Source organism: Stylophora pistillata, chromosome 3 (assembly GCF_964205215.1).
Source record: "Stylophora pistillata chromosome 3, jaStyPist1.2, whole genome shotgun sequence".
NCBI classification, from domain to species: Eukaryota; Metazoa; Cnidaria; class Anthozoa; order Scleractinia; family Pocilloporidae; genus Stylophora; species Stylophora pistillata.
Window position 1 is genome coordinate 34,828,975 of NC_142521.1, and position 23,343 is coordinate 34,852,317.

At 38.5% G+C, this 23,343-nt stretch overlaps 3 protein-coding genes and 1 pseudogene across 10 annotated transcripts in view; 1 reads left to right on the forward strand and 3 right to left on the reverse strand.

Moving 5' to 3' along the window:
* The window catches only part of LOC111343321 (uncharacterized), a 37,109-nt gene extending 26,695 nt beyond the window's left edge, over window positions 1–10,414 (forward strand). For 2 of the 8 annotated variants that reach the window (XM_088754905.1, XM_088754907.1), the window contains 8 exons: window positions 789–968; window positions 1,086–1,388; window positions 3,011–3,131; window positions 3,537–3,701; window positions 6,850–6,911; window positions 7,356–7,425; window positions 7,852–7,955; window positions 8,783–10,414. In XM_088754905.1, coding sequence (XP_088611031.1) covers window positions 1,092–1,388; window positions 3,011–3,131; window positions 3,537–3,701; window positions 6,850–6,911; window positions 7,356–7,425; window positions 7,852–7,955; window positions 8,783–8,917 — 954 coding nt within the window. In that variant the 5' untranslated portion in view covers window positions 789–968; window positions 1,086–1,091 and the 3' untranslated portion in view covers window positions 8,918–10,414. Of the gene's footprint in view, window positions 1–88; window positions 969–1,085; window positions 1,389–3,010; window positions 3,132–3,536; window positions 3,702–6,849; window positions 6,912–7,355; window positions 7,426–7,851; window positions 7,956–8,782 lie in introns of those variants that run through there. The other 6 variants (XM_088754908.1, XM_088754901.1, XM_088754909.1 and 3 more) reach the window with 5 other exon arrangements.
* LOC148735802 (uncharacterized) overlaps window positions 1–23,343 on the reverse strand; it is a 208,900-nt gene that overhangs the window by 34,723 nt on the left and 150,834 nt on the right. The window lies entirely within an intron of this gene.
* LOC148735804 (uncharacterized) overlaps window positions 1–23,343 on the reverse strand; it is a 74,217-nt gene that overhangs the window by 16,747 nt on the left and 34,127 nt on the right. The window lies entirely within an intron of this gene.
* LOC148735805 (uncharacterized) lies at window positions 20,195–22,510 on the reverse strand (annotated as a pseudogene).

Genomic DNA, 23,343 nt, shown 5'->3' on the forward strand with positions numbered 1-23,343 from the left:
ATTAACTACATAAACTAGCTAAACTAGTATTTAATAGAAACACAACCAGTATTGAGCGAAATATACAAAAATCCGCCGCTGGTATCTTACAAAAGAGGGCGATCGCTCAAAGACATACTCGTCAGGGTCAAACTTTGAATAGGCTATTCTAAACACGCACTGGGGAGTCGTGTAGGCCTATCGACCCCCTTTTTACATTGTTTACATCAGAATTTTCTTGAAGAACTTTGGAAGCAAACCATTTAATTTTCCATGATCGATTGCCGGATCAAGGGTGTGATAATTCCCGCAGCTCACACAGACTCCCACTCGCTGTACAAGATATTCTCTTTTACCGCTGAATTTTAAGCCCCTACATTTTAACCACCGCTTTAGCTGGTCTACAGTGTATTCTTCCGGTTCTCGTTCAAATTTGGAGCCAGGAATGCCGTCCTCTTCGGTCAGAACTGCAAGGGAATGAAGCGAACTACTCGCCATTTTCCATGTAGCTTTCAAAGAAGTGGAGTTTGTTTGTCTGAGTCACGCGGGGGTCTAAAATTTCATGACGTCATTAGCATAAAGCGCTATTGCTTAAAGTCCCTATCTTGCCCACGGGCGCTGCGAGCGATGTAATATGCGATGGTTAATGACATACTTAATTTTTAATGACATCTTCGACATGACAGGTGTTGGGACGACCACGTTCTTTGTCCTGCTGTGTTTAGTTGATTTAGAGCTCAAGAGTATTATCGTTAATTTGAGGTTCTCCTTCGAAGCAATAACTTCCATATCGTTATCTTCTAATAAAGGAACTCTACAGTCGGATTACACAAGCCGTTAAGTCCTACTTGTGATCTGTACTCGAATTTCGCAAGCTCCTGTGAAGGATCTGAAAAGTGCTTCACATACGGTAGCTACACTTTGAGAAACTATCCTATTTCCAGAAGTTTCCAACGGTCATGATGCGCTGAGTTTGGCTACATCAACAAGCAAGTATTCCTTAAAATCTTCTTCGTATTCACACCCGCGTTTTGACAATGAAATGATAGATCACAAGCTTTTTTTAGCATTGCTTTTATTTCAATCAAATATTCTCATTTTATTAGAAAACCATGCTGCTGTGTTATACTGTCATGTTCATCGTCATATGGCATGTACAGCTAAGTCAAGCCATCGAGCAGTGCAGTCGCTCCACATATTCAGAGTATGGTCATCATCTTTCAGGTCACATTGTCTTAAGCCGGAAAACTTCTAGTATAACTGAATGCTTGATGATCTGTTCGAGCGAGTCTCGCTGCAAGAGTTTGAATTTCCTTTTAAACGATAAGTCATGTAATTTGAATGACGCAAATAAACACACTCACCCAAGGGATTTTGGTCCGAAGGAAGGATCAGTTTATATGAGCAAGGTATGGCATTAACGAATTCCGTAAAAAGAATATAAAATTGAGATTTCTTTCTCTGGTTTAGCCTTTGGTCCAAACTTTGGGAAAAAATACACTTTCGTTTTAGACTTCGTTGGTTACGAACACCTAGTGAATGCATCCTCTCCCATCTAGCCGACTGTATTGTAATTAGTCTACAACAAGCAGGATGTGTTGTTCACAAGACTGGATGTTGGGAAAACTGTGCCTAGGTCTTGTATACCGCCAGAGGCCATAGGACTAAGGTGGTACTCAAGACAGAGGGCACAGTTTTTTCCCAATACGGACCGACCTTAGCTGGAGTATAAAATTTATATTTTTTCCAACACTTAACATAAGGATTCCAAAAGAACCTGAATGATTTAGTGCTACAATTACGAGTTACAGGAAAATCCTCCATAAATTTAGCAACTTTCCAGCGAGTGGATGACAAAGAAAACAGACTTTATTCGAATTAAAGAGAAAGCTTTCACCGAAACAATTTTATTAAAAACCGTCACGATGTGACACCTGCCAATTGAAGAGAAAAAAACCGCATGTACGCTTTGAAATAAAAAAAAAAAAAAAGCACTGGTAAGACAAACACACACAAGTTAAATGACCATAAGACGATCTTCTCGTAAAAGAAAACCTAGAGATATTACAGAAAGAATTGTTTATTTCCAACGACAATTTAAAGTTAAATTAGAAGTGAATGCGAATGTTACTTTGGAGTCGTAAGTCTGCTGGTTCGTTTTCTGCAATGGCATATGTAAATTATGCCATTCTTCCACCGTAATACTGAAGTCAATGTGACTCTTTCCAGCTAGACACAATGGAAAATAACGTTTATTCATCTTATTCCTTTTGTTTCTGTTGTGAAATCTACGATAGAAACGTCCAAATTCAAGGTGCTTGGAAAGAATTGGCGAAAGTGTATTTATAGCCTCGAAAACCTCTAAACTCGCTCAGCGTTTCACAAACAAACAAATGGTTATGGAGGATTCAGATATAATGAATGAGAGTCATATTGATTAACGTAATTGTTAACTGCAACTACCTCTCGTTTTACCTTTTGAGTTACTTTTTGGGATGGATTATTAAATAACAAATTGTTTTTTAGGCGGCGTTTCAATATTTTTAGAAACAAATATAGTACCACAAAAATTGAATCCAAATAAATTTTTTCTGAAGAACCAAAGTGATTTGAGAGCGAGGGATAATGGATAATTAATATCAGTTATCGCCAAAAGGTCGTGACCGGAGTCTTTGCTCAAAAATTCTGCCCAGCCGGCAAAATGAGATCTATTTGTGAATAATTGCTACGAAGCTTGAAACGGTTCCGCAAAGTGACTCAACGCGAAACGGATACCACCCCCTGTGAGAACCAATCGGATTGCAGGATTTATAGAATAGTGCTCGCTCACAAGCTGAGAAAACAAAATAATTTGTGTTACCGACCAACCGTCATGCCCAGGTGGCTGCAATTTTAAATATTGTGTGATCTAGAGAGCTCCTAAATTAGCCATAGTGAAATAAACGAAACAGATAAATGCATGCTAAAAAAATAGATAATGGAGTGGTTGAAGCTCTCTGGCCAATGACCACCTATAATCTAAAATCTACAGGATGATGAATTCAAATCTTGCTTGGAAATTCTGAATAAGTGGCCCTACGCGGAAAGCGGCTACTATTGGATGAATATTGGGAATAGAAATGCACAAGTCTACTGTGATATGAAAAAATATGGTATGTACAAAGGGACGAAATCGAAAGTAAAAAATCGATTATATTAATAACATTTGAATTTTGCCTCTGGTGAGATTGAAAGATTATACTTTCTGATACTGTGTTTTTCTTAGTGGCAGTGTTGCTGTAGTTGTAATTAAGGGTAATGCAGTGAGGTTGAATTATCATTTTTTCAGAAGATGGATAGCCTCTCAGTACCTTTTCAATCCCTCGTATCCGATGCACTTGGATGTTGAAAGGCAAATCCTAATAGTGTATGCTAGAAATGGGATAAATTGTTTCGTACATTTGGTCGAGGCCAATAGCAACCCGTCCCGGGAAATGATAAATTGAAGACATCAATTACATCATCATTACCACGGGGCTACATGAGCACTAATTTTACTACATCTTATCATTCGTCAGGTGGTGGATGGACCTTAGTTGTGAGTATCAGCTCACAGAATAACGATCACCTTCAAAGCGCACCCAATAACTGCCTCAACTCTTCGCTGTGTGTTCCCTTTACTGACCAGGGCCAGGGTAGAAAACTGAGCGACAGCGACATACACGAGCTAGCAAGGACAGAGGGTAAACATTAAAAAGAAAGACTACAATAATGATAATAAAGATAAGAATGGTAATAATAGTATTTCGTAGAGTGCGCCTTTGATCAATCTGCATTCTAGTTGACATTTTCTATTTAGTACTTCAATTTAATGTGCAGTATATCACTATTATTTGTAGTGTGTCAACACCCTCCTCCCCCCCCCCCCCCTTCCTCCCTCATTTAATGTTGCATTTTTGTAACTGAACAATAACGGTAATCACCAATCACCGGCAAGGTTGTAAAAGGTCAGTCTTGTGCTATTCGTAACTCGGGTTGGCGCTTTTGGAAACGCATCTAAGCTAGACCTTACTTAGTGAACAAAGTGATTAGTAAAACAGGCAGAAATACTTGGTATTGTCAGCGATCTGATTTATAAAGGCTTGTTCTAAATGACAAAATGTCTTCGCATTTAGAGGTTTATGAGAAAAATGTAACATACGATACACGATCCTCGCAGTAGATAGCGCTATTTAAGCAATAGCGGAAATCAGAACTGAAAAAAATCAGGCCGGTTCAAGTCCCGTACAGGCCTGAATTTTTTCAGGTCTGATTTTCGCTATTGCTTAAATAGCGCTATCTACTGCGAGGATCGTGTATCATGTGTATCTAATACCGCAGTACAAAATATATGAACTTCATATGTTTCATTGTATCTCAGAAAAATGTAAATAGAACATCTTTTTTGAGATCTTATTGCGCAAAACAGTTAACAGATTAATGCATGCAAAGGTTTTCTTTTTAAGGAGTTATTATCTAAATGAGTTTGTCAAATGGAGATGAGAAGGAGTAACTTGAAGTTGAAAACTAAATGACGATCTTAATTGCACTTTAGAGTGTATATATGCAGAAGGTCATTGATTTAACAAGGAGCCAAGTTATTCAGATTCGCAAAGGTTATTAAAAGTAATACGATGTTTCATGGGCAGCCAATGAAGTTCGCTGAGTAATGGCGTAATATAGCTTGATATGATCGCTCTTGCACCTATCTAAAATTAAGCGAGCTACACGATTCTGCATGAGCTGTAATTAGTATAAAAGGCAACGAGGTAGACTATATAATAAACATATCATATCAAACGTTTTGTTGAGTAGTATCGGTAAGTATTTGACCCGCCCGTAGGGCGAGTCAAAATACGAATAACGATTAAAAATACTCAACAATACGACACACCTAAAAAGTCTAATAATTCATTGATTATCCAACACACCAAATTGTTATTTCAGCACATTATTTCAATTGTCGTCTAACTACCTTTCTTTGCTCTATTTATCTAATCAACTAATTCAAATTGTCTACCTTTTTTTTTTTGTAACTTTAATTCAGTTCGTCCCTTACGCGATTCAAGACAACCTGTCTAACAGGAGTACGAATACCGTGTGATATTTGTATTTGTCTTGGGCGTAATTTATATTCTACGGAGTGTAGTTAGATAATAAAGAATTATATTTGTCAAGTCTTGACGCAACAAAAGCATTAACTAAAATCTTCGCCGGCTCGGTCGATAAAAATTTTCTATGCGATGAATATTACATATATATATTAGACTAAAAAGACTGCAAATATCAATAATATGATGGCCAAAGTTCCGTGCACTATCAGATGTGACACTAATTTCTCTGGTGTACTTAGATGGACGGATCATGGATCTATCATCTACAACAGGTGGGAACTGCAAAGTAGGTCTAAATTGGGATCCAATAATTCAGTGGTTTACTTTTACAGCCGTTTAACTTCAATTAGTAAACGACATCTAGGAAGAAATGTCAAATAAACAGGCTTGGATACGAGAAACCAACGACCAACAGTAGGTGGAAGAGTCGGAAAAAATCTAAATCCCCGAGTCATCTGCGTAAAAGTGATATTCCATTCCATGTTGACGTATTATGTCATCCATGCAGCTAGCAGCATACAACAGATACAGGAGCGGTCCTAGAAGAGGTCCCTGTGGAACACCAAAAGTGACCTCCGAAGAAGAGGAATCGAACCACTAATGCAGATTATGCAATAACAGAACAAAAGTACGTCGCTTGTCAACAGCCTTTAGTATATATGTCGTTGTGAACTTCAGGAATGGAAGATTCCGTGCTATGGTAGTGTTTATAGGATGATTGCAACGATTCACCAAGATTATTTTTTAGTAATGAAATTAACAAGTTGAGCTGCTACCGCTTTTCGATTACCGTTAAAAGGAAGGAAGGACTTAACTGAAACAGGACGAAAGTTTTTGAAGTCGTCAGCATTCAGATGTGGCTTCTTTGCATGTGCAATAATCAGAGCAGTCTGAGTGTCACAGGTATAAGCGAAGTTTTCAGAAAGCAATTTACCAGATCAGTGATTACTGCCCATGGAAGAAGAACAGAAAGGTATCTAATAAGAACAGAGGCCGAAACAGTATCCAATGCACAAGACATAGCCTTGCAGGACTTGCATTAAGCACCGTGGCTACGCCCTGCGTTCAAACTCTTTCGAAGGATGTTAGTTCACATTGAAGCAGTGCAGATGGAATATCTGAACAGGTTCCATCAACAATAAATTAAGGTTATCATTCTCCAATAAGACTAATCTTATTCTTAAAACATGAATTGAACTGATCAGTTAAACCAGCATCAGATATTGGATGCATGATATTAAGGTTCAGAAGATTGTTGATGGCTTGAAAAAGAACCCGTTGGTTTCCACAGTGATTCTCAATAAGAGAGGAAAAAAAAATTTCTTTGGCATTACGAACCAAATAATTAACTATTCAACACTAATCCATTTTCAAACGGTTGCTGAGGTCACTCCTGGTGCTACTCCATTTTCAGCTTCCAGTTTTCTTCTCAAGTTTTTCGTCGATCTCATCTCCTCAGTAAACCAAGGCGCACCCGGGCGAAGAGTAACAGGCGGGCGAACAGTAACAGGCTTGTAAACAATAGATGCCTAAGGGTCATTTAATGAACGAAGAGTAGAATCGTAATGGTGGACGGACAAAAATTATCAGTGGTGACTGAAAACAACTCAACGTTACTTTTACACGTATATATCAGTGGTTGTTTCAGAAATGTAAGGGTTTAGACTCTTATCACCTAATAGTGGGCAACGAAACACCTCTTAGCATCACAATCAAATCTATGTTTGTGTCCTTTTAGGAACCTTTAGGGTCGATGTGCTACGAAGTGATGGAATTCTCTTGCATACAGTATTTTATCAGGTAAATTTCTCATTCATCTGAGCATTAATCCTTGATATTTTACTCTTGGACTTATCTATTTCCAAATTATTGACCGCTTCTTCTTTTTTTAGTGATAATTCTGTTCGTTGTGAGTATCTGAAAGGAGATTTCTTTTTATTTGATGTCAACTTCAGCCTGTCATTTCATACAAAAATGACCACACGAATAAAAGTGATGGAAGGGGTTAAAATTCATTCAAAACCAATACATTAACTCCTACATTTAACACAAAATTTCTCATAAGAAGAATAAAATCGGTTAGAATATTGCAAACAATATCAACCAAAACGCCTTCCTCAAATATCTCCTCCTTTCCCTTGGTGAAAGAGCAACATGTTGATACAGAGAACATGAATCGGCAAGTTGTTAATTTATGAAAATGAAAAATTTAAATAAGCTAAACATGACCATAACGCAAGATAGTCTCGCTTTTACTCTCTCTTAAGATACCCAGTGGGTCAAACAGATTCAACTCAGGATGCCATAAGGGAAAGTAAGTTAACTACTTTTTTTTTTTTCCATTGATCGTTTTTGCTCCGCTTAGTTGTTGCACTTTAAACAGCAATACCGAAAAAACAATCCAAGATAGTGCATGTATCAAGTACACAGCGGTGGCAATTGTTTAATGAAACAACAAAAAGTGTCTTTTCTTCGAAAAGATGGAGTGGAAATCAATACAACGCAGAGTTTGAACACCAATTGGCAAAACGATGAGGATAATCGTTCTACAAGTCAATTCCACCCCAACAACCGTCACGGTCTTACGATACTTACCCACGATAACATAGATACAAACAAGTAAATTTCTTTCTAAGTGTAAAAGTATGAAAGGCTGGATGATCACGTTTGTTTGTTATTCCTGATATGAAGCTGCTGCTTGATAACATATTTTGTAAAACAGATAATTCCTCCATTGTAGTTGTCCACGCATTATCATATCCCATTCTTTTCCCTATCATTGGGAGACTAACACATGCAACGGGATCGACGTGGGATATCGCATTTCAGGCGGATGCTACTGGGGTAAGTCAACGTGTCAGAAATACATATACGTATATATATACAAATGTGAAAGAAAGAAATTATTACTAGTTACACGAGTTTCACGCTCTAGGTGGTCATCAGACTGGGAGTTGTCTACAAGAAGTAAACGGTTATGAATGTTTAAAATTCAAGAATGGTTAGAAGTCGTCACGCACGCGCTTCTTCTGATTGGATGGTGCGAAAGACTTGTTTTCGTGGCGGCATTTCGTGACAAGTTCAGATTTTTTATTTAAAAGAGAGGCATTCTGAGTGGTCAAGATGCAAAGTTTTTCAGCCAAACATAGGTTGCAGCGAGATAGTTTGCCTTTGTATACGCTTGCCCTTTTGATGATGCGCCAGTTGATCTTGTAGTCGTTGCCTCGCTCCTTTAAGTCCCAAATGTGTTTTGAAAGTACAGTGTCATGTGAGTAGTTATTTTTTTCAAAAATTTTGGTACAGTCTGATAGCCAGTCCTATAAGCTTTAATTTGATATAGGGGTTTAGATATCTACAGTTTAAACCGGACGCGCTACATCGCTTGCACACGAGACACCCTTGAAGGTGCACGGTAACCTTAAAGGGAGAGATACTTACAGAGAGAGTTGCTTGCAGAGAGAGGTACTTGCAAAGACCTATCTATTTACTTACCGGTAACTATTTCAAGACAAACAATCAAAACAGGATGTCAGACTAGAGAGATGTATACAAGAAGCCAATCAGAGCAACGCCTAAAAATGCGACCGAACGAGTTGGAATCAGTTTTTTTTTTTTTCAGTATATGAACACCCTTTCACTTACTGTGCGAATTTATCTATTAATAACTCTAGTGTTTGATGGACATGATAACGGAGAGTGCGGCCAGACATGGACTTCATCTCAGTATGGCGAGTATCAAAATCTCCAGAATTATTAAAGAGATCAGTCAAGTTATGGGAAGCAAATATCCGCGTAAATGCATTTAAGGCGGGCTTCTTGACATCTTTGACTTCTTTCTTTTGAAAAAACAAGGCTAAGAGTCATTCTCAAAAAATCTTAAAAATCGAGTTTTTCTGGAGGAATTCGGGTATATACTCCATATCATTTTTTTTTAATATCCTAACTCTTTTCTGTGATTTTTTTCTGTTGTTTTAATCACGAATTCAGAAAAGTAAAAAAAGGTGGGAAGGGGGGGGGGGGGAGGAGAAACGATGAAAATTGTGAAAACCTGATAGGCAAGTACACAGTGAAATCATCAATATCACTCTTCCCTTGATAATTTTATCTCAAACAGGTTACATTAAACGTGCTCTTTATGGCTACACATGTGGCAGCTTTGGAATATACAATAACTATGCAGGAATGATGTACGTAAAGTAAATATTGGAACCGTCGTTAGCATAGATGAGCCTAACGTAATAAGTAAAGTTACCGTGATTTACACAACCTTAAATCGTAAATGTATCTGGGGAAACAGAGCTGTTGATATCTTTTAGCACAGAATGACATTGATAACAACAAAGTAGTTAAAAATGTAGACCATCTGGACGGCAGATGAATAGAAATCGATACCTTGGCAAAACAAGAACTGCCTTTTTGTTTTGTGCTTCAGTTTGCATTCACACACACAAACCTTTAGTGGATCTATGGATTAATCAAGAAAAAGTTCTAATGAAAATCGATAACAATATTTATTGTGAATCCTATTGGATTTAGGAGTTGCCTTCTGAACCTATCAACGTTTATAATTGGTTGACTATCTGAAAAGAAGTTACAACTTACAGAACATTATTCCTGTCGAACAGAAATCTTGAGCGTGCAAACAGTTGAAGCTTATGATTATGATTCCAGCGGAGAAAAAAGTCTCAATAAATAAAAATAACTAAATTCATAAGCTAGCTTAATAGATACATGAATAGATAAATAAGTCAATCAATATACAAATGTAAAATTTTAAAAAATAGATAAAGAAACGATTAAATATAGGATTGCTTGCTTTCTCACTTATCTTGAGAGTGATCTTTATTACACATACCGTGGGGAATATCGATTCGGTGCAAGATTCGAGAGATCCGTGGAAACTATTAATAACTATAGATTAATTCATATCAACTGGGCAAAGTAACTTGTTAGAGATCAATTACCCATTCGTTAAGTGCAACCTGACTGACAGCAAATTGTAATCATTCATGGATAGCAAACTTGAATAATTCCAAAGTAGTTCAACGCAAAATGCGACCACCTGTAATTGTATGATTACTGTACGTATCTTTTAGCCTATAATGTAGTAAACTAATCCATAGCTTATAACTGCAGTGACATTGTAGTAGTAATGAAACCCCTTTAGCTTACAATGTTTAGTATTTACTTATTTATTACTAATAACCGCCAAGACTAGCTAATGCTATATGCGGGTTGTGTAAATTGGTTTTTAATGTTCCATGAAATAATAATGATAAAACAATAAAAAAGTAAACCTTCCAGTCTTGTTCGACACATGCCAAAATCTGGAGACAGACCCCACAAACAAACATTGCCTTTTCATCAATGCATTGGCGGCGCACCTCGTAAAATAGTGGGAACTAAGTTAAGCCACCAAGAACATCTCGACTGCGTTTCCATTAAATTCTGCTAAACTAGTGATGTAAACAAGACATTAACCAAGTAAAATACATGTTGAAGAACCGAAACAAATCAAATAAAAAAAAAAGAGAAAGGCAATTACATCACTAGGTCTAAATGGATCTACACAGATGTATTCTCCGATAGATCAGACCAAACGGGCCGTTTCCACGGAAAATTTCATACGCTAAATAGATTATCACCTATCCGCGTAAGAAGTATGTACAATATTTGGTAATTTCAGTGATCAAGTCACCTGTGTTCGTAAATTTCACTTTAGAAGAAGCAGCTAGTAGTTTTGTATGTTCGCAATTAATGTAGGACTGGAGTGTTTTTCTGGAAACTAAAACACTTGTAGAATTAATACGACCACCACAGCCAAGTATCAGGTATCTTCGCATGTAACACGAGTGGTCACATTGAACGAACACGTCAAGATTCCTACTTTTCCAAACTTCGCTGAATGAAGTTGGTTTGATTGTCGTTTTCCTTTCAACAGAAAATCGAATTTAAATGATTTCTTCCGGTTGACAAAGCTGAAGCTCTGACTATTTTAGTTATACAAGTTAATAAGAAAATGCAAAATACGGAGAATGAATAATTTTTTCAACTACAACCTAATCATTATAATTTACCGCTCAAACCGCGAGCTTACACATTCTTTACTTGCACGTCCACTAGCCCATGCGAAACCCGCGTATAACGTCTAACCGAGTGCCCGCGGTAAGCTGCACGAGGCTTACCGCGGGCAACTCATCCTGCAACTCATTCTTTAGTCATCAAAAAAATGAGTTTTGGTACCTGCAGTGCACAGAGTTGGTAAACCAATGTGGAAAAATCTTGATTCATGGAGATGAGATCCTAAGAGAGACACAATGCATTTACTTACTGCCCGTCGCGCCTCTTAGCGTATGGAGAAACGACGAAATCTTCTAATTCTTCCCTATCCTGGACCTGCATCTGGATTTCCACCCACGTCTGCTGCCAAGTTGACGCAATGCACGTGTTGCCTATATTAGTTTGCAATGTCAGTGTTGTCGTCAAGCAAGTTAATCTTTAACCACAAACTAAGTCGTGTTCTTAGGACCTTTCAAGGCAGCATAGCTCTATAATCTGAATCTCTTTCTTAGAGTAGGGCTCAGAATCCCTTGGTGATCCCCTCTTCCTCGCCATCTGAATATGAAAAGCAGTTTCTTTTGTTCTTTTAACTGTCTCCGAATTATCATATGCTATTCTTAAGTAGTAGGTAATTGGGGGTTTCAGAAGAATGCTCGTCAGTGGGCTCAAAATAAAAAAAAAATTTGATCTAAAAAATGTTTTCGAAGAATTTGAAAAATACATCGAAAACTTAAGATCAAAAATCAAAAATCCAGAAATTTGAAAACTATATTAAAAACTATTTTCAACAAAGCCGGAATCCAAAAACACAGGCTCATGAAAAATCAAAATGGCGGATCTAAAACCAGTTCAAACTGGTTCAAGCTTGTTCAAACTTGTGAAAAAAAATAATTAATAAATATATAATTGTTGAATTTTATCACAGCATTGTATATGATCTTAATGATATCAAATATTATTTAGAAGGAAATGAAACTTTAGTTAATTTAATTGATGAGTTTAGAAAATGGATAAATGATCTCGAGAATATTTAAAGTAGTTTTTTTTATGAATAGCTTTTTATATATATATGGTTTATGTCGGATGTGTGACTATAATATTCACTTAGCATTGATGATAAAAGAAGTTATTATCCTTTCTGTGATGAAGTGATCAAAAAAAATTAACCAGTTGAAGAGAAATGCTGAAAGAATCGAAATGTTAATTCGAAAAATGGTTTATTTGAGTGTATCAATTGTGGATTAGTCCATGGTTCAGATTTCGAACATTACAAATCCATTGATTTACATGACAACAGGTATAAAGTCCGAAGAAAATCAGTCTATCAAATAAAATACCATGTAGAGAAGGTTATTTATATATTAATGATGAAAAACGAACTCAAATGAACGTATTTTTCATAATTCGTTTTCTTGAAAGCATTATTGCCGCTAATTGTCTTATTAACGTAATTAACAGTAGTATTCACTGAAGCTTTCTTCAGGCTGTGGATCTTTGAGGTTTGTTATAGATTTGGAATTCATGTTTAGATTCCCAGTCATGGCGCGTGTACCATCCAAAAGGAAAACATTTGATGAATTAAGTTTTTTAGCAATTTCAGTATTGAATGTTGTTTTATCTAATTTACAATCTAATTCATTAAACATAGTTCTTAAATCAGCTTTCTTAACGAGTTCAGACTGGACTTTTTATTTGTATTAACAACACTAGTTCCATTCAATGGTTGATCTGAAATACCAGTTATTTGTCTATCTGCTCCATGAATACTAGTGAAATTTAAAGCCTTTTCAATATCACCACCTTTTGTTTTTTCAAGATAATCGCTCAAATCAACACTTCCAATATCATGCTTTTTAGCTAAATCAGTGTCCACATAAATCTTATTACAAAGATCGGTTCCAGTTGTTGGTGCTGCTCAATTGATCGCTTTTTTATTATTAAGGTTCAAATAACCTGTCATAGATCGACCACCATCAAGTGGTAAGCATTTGTTAGCTTCACTCACAGCTTTGTCATCAGTATGTTTTTTACTGATTGCTTCATTATCATCAGAAAATGATCTTGGCATATCAAGTAGTCTTCTTTGTCTGACTTGAAAGTTTTTTCGTCGTTGTGTAATTTTAAGTGACTTCACTACCTGACCTTGTTTCCAATTTTCTACCATTAGTAGTTGACGAAGGTTCATCATTCAAAGTCCAAGAAAAAATATATCTCAAAACTCCTTGTTTTGCCAAATAATATTCATCAAATGTCATAAGTTTTTTGGGGCTAATTTTTTAGTTTTGACGAGTTAGATAACGATCTGTCCTTGCTTCAATTGGTAATTAATGGCTATTGATTTGGTTAAGAATTTAATTTCTGGACGAGGTGCACCACGGTTGGGATCAAAAGGTAGAGGAGCTCCAAGATTGGGTGCTTACGCATATCCACCTCCATTTATTGGAAACTGGTCAAATGATCTAGTTGGCAGAGGTTTAAAAAAATTAAAAAAAGAAAACCTAAAAAAAGAAAAGCAAAGGATTACTTCTGGGAAAAAGACAACCCGTTTAATTCAATTCCATTAATCGGAGCAATTTCGTAAGACCACAATTTCACAAAACAATACCTCCGAAAAATTTTGATCTGCTTGAATGGTGTAAATATCTAAAAATTCCAATAAATAATGTTTTAAGCGGAGATGAAAAGGCTCCACACAACCATAAACAGCTCTATTTGTTTACAATGTTCACCTATCATATATGTCAGGATCACATTGGGTAACAACTTTTGTTAAAGATAATGTCATCAATTACTTCGATTCATTTGGAATGCCACCATTTCAAGAAATAGTTGATCATGGTAAAAAGAAGAAACTGACTCATTCATCAGAACGATCAAATTCAAAATATTAAAACAACGACTTGTGGATACTTTTGTCTGTATTTCTTGAATGAGATGAAAAAAAGGCAAATCATATTTCGATCTTCTGCAAGTGTTTGAAATACATGACACGATGAAAAACGAGAAAATCATAGCTAATTATTTCAGAAATATCAAAGGTATTTTATAAATGAAGTCTTAATGTGTCAAGCAAAAAAAATTTACCGATTGCGTAGAAGGTAGTGAAAGATATGAACCAGCTAAAAATGGTAGATTGATGTTAAAATGCACTTGGGCTGAATGTGGTATAACCAAAACTAAATTCGTTAGATATAAATCAGGTGGAGCATTATTTGATGTAGGCAACAGTCATTCAATAGGTGAAATGGTTCTCAAAGGATTAGCCAACAGTGGAACTTATCTCGCTCAAAAAGGTGCTGCAAAGCTATTAAATCAGATGACAAATATACAAAACCTCTTCAAATATAGCGTGGCGAGAAAGCTGTTTACAAATTCATGGAACAGATACTGAAGGAGGTGAGATATTGTAAGTTGGTTATCAAATCCAAATTTAACAAACCACTAAAAATGACTAAGGAGGATGAGGAACAATTTCAAAACGCTGATAAGTGCCGCATTTGTGGCATATTTTTTTATTTGCTATAAACCAATGAAGATATTCGAGTAAGAGATCATTGCCACATAACCGGAAAATACTGAGGCTCAGCTCATCAAGATTGTAATTTGAACTTTCGAATCAGTGATAAAATACCAGTAATATTTCATAATCTGAGAGGTTATCATTCTCATTTTATCATGCCAGAAATTGGAGAGATTGCATTGTTAAGAATAATAAATATACGAATAAAAGAGGAGAAGAATGTGAAATGAACATTAACGCAATTTCAAATGATATGGAAAAATATATGGCCTCTATGATTGGAAATCATCTCACTTTCATTGATAGCTTTCAATTTAAGAGTTCAGGTCTTGATAAACTAGTTGATAATCTTCCCAAAGAGGCATTCAAATATACTGCAGAACAATGTGAGTTTTGTAACCAAAACTCTCAATTTGGGAAGAATGTTCTCTACTCAGCTAAGATTCTTTGCTTGTAGTAGTGATTTCAAATGGCACATCATTTATCATACATTTATCCTCAGGTCTAGTTCGCCCTATCTATCTCCTTCTCTTTCCAGCTCCATACTTGGTATTTTTCTCCTATTCCAATCATTTCGTTCTTTGCCTGTGTGTCGCCTTTACTCTGATTTTGATCCTTTCCCTAATCTTTATAGCTAATTGTTGTTTTGTGTTCTGCTTATTGGCTCTTTTAGGTAATGTCACTGTTACATTCAACTCTACATGAGATCCCCGCTGCGAAGTTAACAAGTTTCACAGCAATGTCTAACTGCTGAGAAAAATTATTATGTAAACAAGTTTGTTTAAAAAACGCCATTCATCGATATTCATGGCCGTAAAATTACAAGGTGGGAACAAGATTGAAATAATTTCAGCCTTGCGTGACAAATAGTTGAGTGTGTCACATCTACACATTTGCTTCCCATCTTCGATTCAACGTCTTCGGTAAAGAACATGTGACCTGCCATTATAAATGAATGAATTGTCCTCTTTTAAGTCCACAATGAAGCTCAAGTCTACCCAGAACTTTCTAAAGACTTATAGGTGTTCGAATACGCAAAGAAAAACAGACGCCCTCCACTAGCTTAAGGAATGTGTTATTGTAAACAATTCCCCCATGAGAAATGGGTAAGAATTTGAAACGAAAGCAGAGATAAAAAACAATCTGCCGTGGTTAGCTATGCAAGGCTAGCTTACTGTATTGATTCTCTGATCGACCACGTTGCTATCTTCTAAAATATGCTTGGAACTACGGATTTAACCACGGGGTGCGTGGGCGATTTTCCTTATTCTTTTCTTAAAATTAATGTCGTGAGGGCGGGTGACATCCTTAATCCCTTACTAAGTTTTGACTAGATATATGGGCCCTGGTATCTCATTATATGTTTTACGTAACCTATGGTATTAAAACGAGGTATTTCAAAGTCACAGTTTGTAAGGGAATATTGAGAATTCCTGGAATTGAATAATCGTGATAGACAGCTTGGAACAAGATCGTTTTTAACCTTCTACATCAGAATGGCGATATCCTGCAGCCGCCTGTAACTTAGAGTCGGCAGTCTAGCACGAACGAGAAGATCTTCGTACGTTTCCGTCTTAGATTTATATATTGCGCGTAATGCGCGTTCCTGTACCCGTTCAATCTTTCTACTATCGGATGCCTTACAGAAATTCCATACAAGGTGGCAGTAAGATGTGGTAGTATAGCACTCTTGTATAATCTTGACTTAGCGTTGCATGGAATTAAATTGCGCAATCGCACCAGCGCACCCACTTTTGGCTGACTCTAGTGCACAGGTCGCTGATGTGACTTGCAAAGTCGAGGTTTTCGTCGATGTAGACGCCTAGAAGTTTTATTTGTTCCATTTTGTTGATTTACTGGTTGTCGATGTTCAAGACTCTTCTTGGATTGATGGATAAGAATTGAAACTTATCAGGGCTAGCAAGGAGAAAATGACTCTCATGCTAGTCGGCCTTGATTCCTCAGATCAGAATCAACAGCCTCGTTGGTTTTTCCAGTTGCGTACAATTGATGATCGTCAGTGCACATTGTCAGATTAGACTCGTTTACCTGATATTGCATATCGTTTTGGAACATGTTCCACAGTAGTGGACCTAGTGCTATGCCCTAGGGACAGCCACGTTCCATTGTTTTCCGTTCACTGGTATGATCTTTAATGTTCACTCTATTAAGCCTGTTGTCGAAAAACGATCTAAATAGGTTCAGTGATCTGCTATCCAATCCGTAAGCCTCCAGTTTCTTTATAATGAGAAGATGGCATAGACAGTCGAAAGCCTTACTCATGTCAGTTGATAGAATTTTCACGATCTCTCTTCTGTCCACAGCCTGCTTCCACTCTTTGAGTAGTGTTACTAATGTTGTTTCGCAACTATGCTGACTTCTGTAGGCCGTCATTCTATGATATAATGTTGCGTCGTAGCGACCCACTAACTGTTTGCTAAGCGAGTGTTTAAATATTTTGTCCACACAGGCAAGAGATGTGATTGGGCGGTAGTTCTTTAAATATTAGCGGTCACACTTTTTGAAAACTGAGGTCCCTTCGCCCGTCTTCCGGGCAGTAGGCCACTGGCTAAGTTTGATGCAATAATTGTAAAGGTTTATTAGAGATGGTGCTACTCTGCTGGCAACTTTCTTGAGGAGGTTCGGTGGTATTTCCGAGTCCCAGCCACAGCTTTTCTTTGGGTTGATGCTTTTAAGGGCCTCTAGTACTTTCTCATTCCTTAGGATCAGACTGTAAGCATATCCCGTTGGAATCTTTTCTTTTGGTGCTAATAGACGTTCTGAAGGCATTAAAGAACTCATTAGGTCTAAGTTTGAGCTGTTCTGTTTTCTGATCTCTTTTGTCAGTAAGCTTTCAATGCCTTTCTGCGTTCCTACGTGGCAATATTTCTCTATTTCTTCTTAAATTCCAAATTCTCTGTAGACCGATTCTTTGCGAAGAGGACCGCGCACGTTTTCTTATCCCTTATTGGCCGCTTCCATTCAGCCGTCATATATGGAATGTCCGTCTCTTTTGCTCTTTTCTTTTTTAAGGGTGCGTGTTTATCTACAATTGACTGAAATAATGTCCTCCAGTCGTAGTATTTCTCATCTCTGTCACTAAACACATCTCCTACGTGCCATGGGGCATCGTTCAGGTCCCTGTTGAGCTCGTCGAGGTCTGTATTCTTTGTTAGCCTGAAAGTAATCGTCTTGGTCTTGTGCTTCCTGACCTTCTCCGACAATTCTCCGTAGCTAATTCTGTGATCGCTGATCGCTGGATCGTAAGTTCCACATTTCTTAAACATTTCGGAGGCATTCGTTGGATTACATCCAGTAGTGTCTCAGAGTCAGCTGAAATTCTGGTTGGTTCCTCTATCATACACTTTAAGTTATTAACTTCCTCTAAATCCTTAAGAATCTTTCCTTCACTGTGGTTTGGCTTCAGTCGGTTCATATTTAGATCGCGTAGGATAACAATAGTTTGAATTTGAAAACTCGCCCATTGGCATATGTCGTTCATTTCCTCCTCAACTCTGTGCATTTAAGAATTGCTTTCGTTCGTTGATTTTTGCTTAGGCGTCCTATAGATTGAAAGAAATAGTACATCTCTCCTTCCTATTTTGGGTTCCACAGCGATTGCTCCCAGGGTCTTGTAGCTCTTTGATAGTGTTAGTTTTCGGTAGGCCAACACTGTCGAGAAATATGCTATCAGACCACCGCCACCTTTTATTCTGTCTTTCCTGTAAATATGATATCCAGGGAGCCTAAATTGGCTACTGGGATAGGACCCATCGATTTTGGTTTCACGTATTACTAGTTCGTGTGCCTTGAGCGAGATATTCAGCAGCTTTAATTCTTCAAATAAATTTTGCCGACTGTTTATATTCAAGTGCATAATTAAAACTCCACTTGAATCGTTCTTTCTTTCCTATTTAAATTCACGACTCATACAAAAGTGTGGGTGCGCAGCTCGAACTAGGAGATGCTGAGAATACAAAGAACAGGAATTACAGGCCTAAGGAGGTAGCAACCGCTAAACGGCTTTCTAACGAGTCTGCAACATAACCATCTTTAGCGTTTTCCGAACGCCGTCTACGGTGTCTCTTAAACATTCTGTCAGAAATACCACCGTTAGCAGCGGAAGACGCACCGCCACTTCTAAAGCTGTGCCAGGAAAAGGATGCACGATCTAGGCCTACGGCAGCTAACTGTTTTGACAAAATATCACGACGTCTGGTGTATGAAATCTTGGATCAGTCACAGACAAATTGGGTTCCGGATTTAGTCTGTATGTTCCCAAACAGGAAGTCATCGCCGCCATTAAGAGCTGTAGGGAGAACGAGCTTAGCTTGGGACAAGTATTTGACAAGGTTAGCCCAGGGACAGAGGTCAGTACTGGTTTTGACAATTGGTACAACGGCACCCTCACGATACTGGTCGGTCTTGCTACTTTCAATAAATAGTTCAAAGTATGTTGTACGTGGAATTACGTCCTTGAGTCTTAGGTTTGAAAGCTCATCAAACTTCAAGAACCCTGCGTAAGCGAGGAGTGCCATGGCCATAAGTGTCGTATCGCCCAAAAAGCCATCCAGGCTCTGGAAGAACTTAAGAAGATGTTGTGTAGTCATCCGGGACTTCTTGGGTTTCTGATGCCACAATCTTCGTCGGGAAGATTCCAAAACTTTCTGTGGAAGCGTGTGTCTCGTTGGTGACTGGAAGCCAGCAAGATCATGTGCCCACCGGATGCTATACAAGGCCGTCTGGACTGGAGCTGGAGAAGTAGAAGCTTGAAGGACACTGAGTAAATACAAGGACACGAAAGCCGGGGATGCTGGCAAGACGCTGATTACGGGGAACCTAGAGGCCCAAGAACGTCAGCGTTTGAAACCGCAAAGATACGTAGCAGTTGTACTATCTGCCCTGGAGCCAAGGAACACTTGGGGTAACTTGCTTGCTAAGAGACGCAAGGAAGGATATTGAACGTGGGTAAGCTCGGACCACATGAGACTGGAAAAAAACGTTTAGGAAGACAAAAACGGAACAAGAAGGAACGGAGGCCAGAAAATTGGTTGGGGACCCACAGAAAATGGATATACTAGAAACGATCCTACGCATTAGAACCGAGTCAAAAACTGTAGAAATAGTATGGAAACTACACAAGGCATGCAGACACGGATATTACAAACATGAGCGGCCACTAAACGTACACAAGTGCATGAAACGGGAAGAACACACAGCCACCGAGGTACGCAAAAATATAAAACAGGACTACCAATAGCACCACCACCGAGGCGTACACAAGTCACCGAAACTAATAAGCATAGACAGACACGGAGGCAACCACTAGTCACCGAGACTAGAGGCAGGCATGGCCGCCGAGGCCGACAGCAGAAACCGAGACTACAAACATACTGAACTAAGAGATAGAGCCGAACTACGCGGGATCAAGAAAACACCGTCAATGGAAAAAATTATCTAACGAGAAACTGTAAACATGAAGAAAAAGGGGCACAAGTTACAGCAATCATGATATAATTTAATCGGACATATAACGAGGTGAAGATAATAGGTGCAAAATTACAAAGGCGTGAAATGAAATAACAAATCAGGGACATAATCGTAAGCTAACAAGTGGATAAACGAACTGCTAGTACATAAGACTTGAACTTAGACCCGTCCAAAATGGATTCAGAGGAGCCCCTAATAAAAATCCCTGCAACGTCAGTGAAAGTAATGATGCCCTCGACAAGGGAATGGTAGGGAGACTCGATTCCGAAGAGCATGGGCCAAAACGGGGACGAAACCCATTGGGGCACGATAAGAGAACCCTCAGCCTTGCAATGCGCAAGATGCCTGATAACCCGAAGAATAAGGGACACTAGGGGTACTAGCCAATCATTCTCCCCAACCCAGTCGTAGCCAAAAAGCGTCGACACCTTGACAACCAGGGTTCCAATAGTGTGAATAGAACCTAGTAAGCTTGAAATTGTAGGAATTAGCAAACCTATCCACAGAGTGAGGGCCCCATATAGCCATATTAAGGAATTTAGTCAACAGCAGAAAGCTCTCTAGCGGTAGAATGACCAGTTTCCAAAATGGAGACAATGTCGGACAAAGCCCGCTTGATTTTCTTCCCTGGAACAAAACGTAAGCCCTGAAACAGATCAATAGCAAACCCCAATCAATCATTGACAGGGATGGGGACCCAAAGATACTTCTCCGAATTTGGAACAAAGCCAGAGTGAACTAAATCCCCCTTTACTTTCGCGCTACTAACCGAGGCAGCCTGATATGAAGAACCCTCCCCTAACCCGTCGTCAAGATACACAACGATATGGATGCCCTGTCGCCTCCAGTGGGAAACGAGAGGTCTAACTATCTTAGTAAAGATACAAGGGGGTGAAGAAAGGCCAAAGGGAAGAATTCGGAAGAAAATATATCAAACTTTACCCTTGTAATACCAGGAAAACCCTAAAAAACACTGGTGAGGAGGGGAAATCTCAACATGACGGTAACCACTCTTGATATCAAATGAAAACATGAAATGACCTGCATCCAAAAAATTCAAAGCGACCTGAAAGTCTTCAAACTTAACTCTTTGCTTCCACAGGTGCTTGTTAATAAGCCGCAAATCTAAGATTAAACGCTTCTTGCCTGAGGAATGCACAGATACAGACAACGGATTCACATTATGCGGTATCGTGTCCGTTTCAAAAACACGATTGGTGAGTAACAACTCAGATATTGCTTCTTCGACGAAACCCGCATTGGCTAAGGCAGACTTATTGTTATCTGAGAAGCTTACAGAGGGTATGGAGTAAAAAGGAATACGATAGCCTGTAGCTATAACATCTAAAATATACGGACTGGCACCAATAGATTTCCAAAACTGAATGTGGGTCCTAAGTCTACTAGCTGCAATAATATTAGAGCTTAAACCCTGCTCATATTCATAGAAGTCGTGATTTACATTAAGTACTCAGGAGAAAAAATTAGAGACTTATCTCTGTTCGGTAAAAGCATGGAGCTTTCGACGTCCATTAAATTTGCTTGCTGGGCTGGCTAGCCGTGGGCTGAACACCACGAAAAGGCCACTGGCTTCGAAAATGGCCAAACTTTCCATAGGCAAAACAGGATCCTCGCAGGGCGGACGAGCTTCTAGGCCAGGTAGTAGTGGAGGTATTCTACGAGGCAGTGGTGGGAAATGTTAAATTTTTGAGAAAAAGGGCCAAGAGGATGGAAAACCGTAGGACTGCCGAGGGGAACCTTCTTCATAGGAACCTTCTTCATAGGAATCGGCGATTAAGATAAGCTTATTCCAATGAGCGAGCTTTTTCTCACCTTCTTTAAGTTCTTCAAGGGCCTTTTCAACTTGTGGTGGCGTAGATTGGAGGAATGAGGAGGCCAACTGAACCTCAAACTGCTTCTTCTTGCTTTTATTCTTAAATTTCGGTGCTGATGAAGGGGTGGATTTGAGTCTTTACATCGCTGGTTCGTGCTCTTCAGAAAGTTCTCTCTTGAGGGATGCAAAACCATCGCGAAGCTCCTCCTGTAGATCGGATAAAGTTTTGGCGAGATCAATTTCAGGATTGGAGGGCGTTTTAACATAAAACTAGGAGAGTTCGAGAGCTGAGATGAATACATTAGAAATGTCAAACCTTAAATACACCATACAACAAAAGACTCAATTAACTCCATAGCGACCCACGTGTTAACATACCAATAGGAAATATTTACATTTTTGTCACTGCCACTTACAGTTTAGTTCCGGCGAATGTAAATACATCTCTTCGAACATTGAGCTCCTCCCAGGAGAGTTGAAAGGGTCCTCATGCATGTTGATGCTGGTTATTATTTTCAACGTTCGAAAATATATTTATTCCTGAAGTATTCGGGTCGCTTATTTCTTCTATAGACAAATCAGCGTTTTTAAATGGAAGCGAGCACCAGGCACAGGTCCAGTTTCCGTCCAATGAGTCCAAGTAATATTTGTATCCCGCCTTATTAAGACCAAGGCGCAGGGCGTGTGACCGGCCTTTACACTCGGCGCACAGCAAAACCTTTTGATTTGAGCGAACAGTTTTGCCGCATTCCTTGCACAAGTGTTTTGGGGTTTTAATCTTCGTAGGTCCTGGACTTTTGTGTACATATCCGCCTAAGATAATGCGGTTTAGCTGTTGACTTCTTGTATCGTTTGAAATGTAAGAGATCCTTCCTGCCATTATCCCTCATTACCAGTATCGACAATAGTAGAAGAACATTAAAACCGGGTAGAAGCGGTGTTGTGCGACCGGCCGCCATCCTATTTAAATTTCATAGAATTTGAACGCCCCTTCTCTGAATCTCTGAATTCTGTTTCAAAATTTAAAAATTATAGAATTTGTTAAGTTTCATACTTTTATGGTTGACATCGGCCACAAAATAACTTAGTAACTTAATAACTTACCAATTTATATAATGCGTATTTACATGTGCTGATCAGTAGCGCGATACAATCATAGATCAATCATAGAATTCATGAATATTACACGTTGCTGTAAAGGTTGAGATCGGACGTCAGCATTTTATCGGGCTCCTCTGGCAGTCGCTTCAATCCATGTAACGATCTCTCCTTCCTCTAACCCTGCAGGAGAAGGGACCTACGGCTTTACGTCTCATCCGAGAAGACGA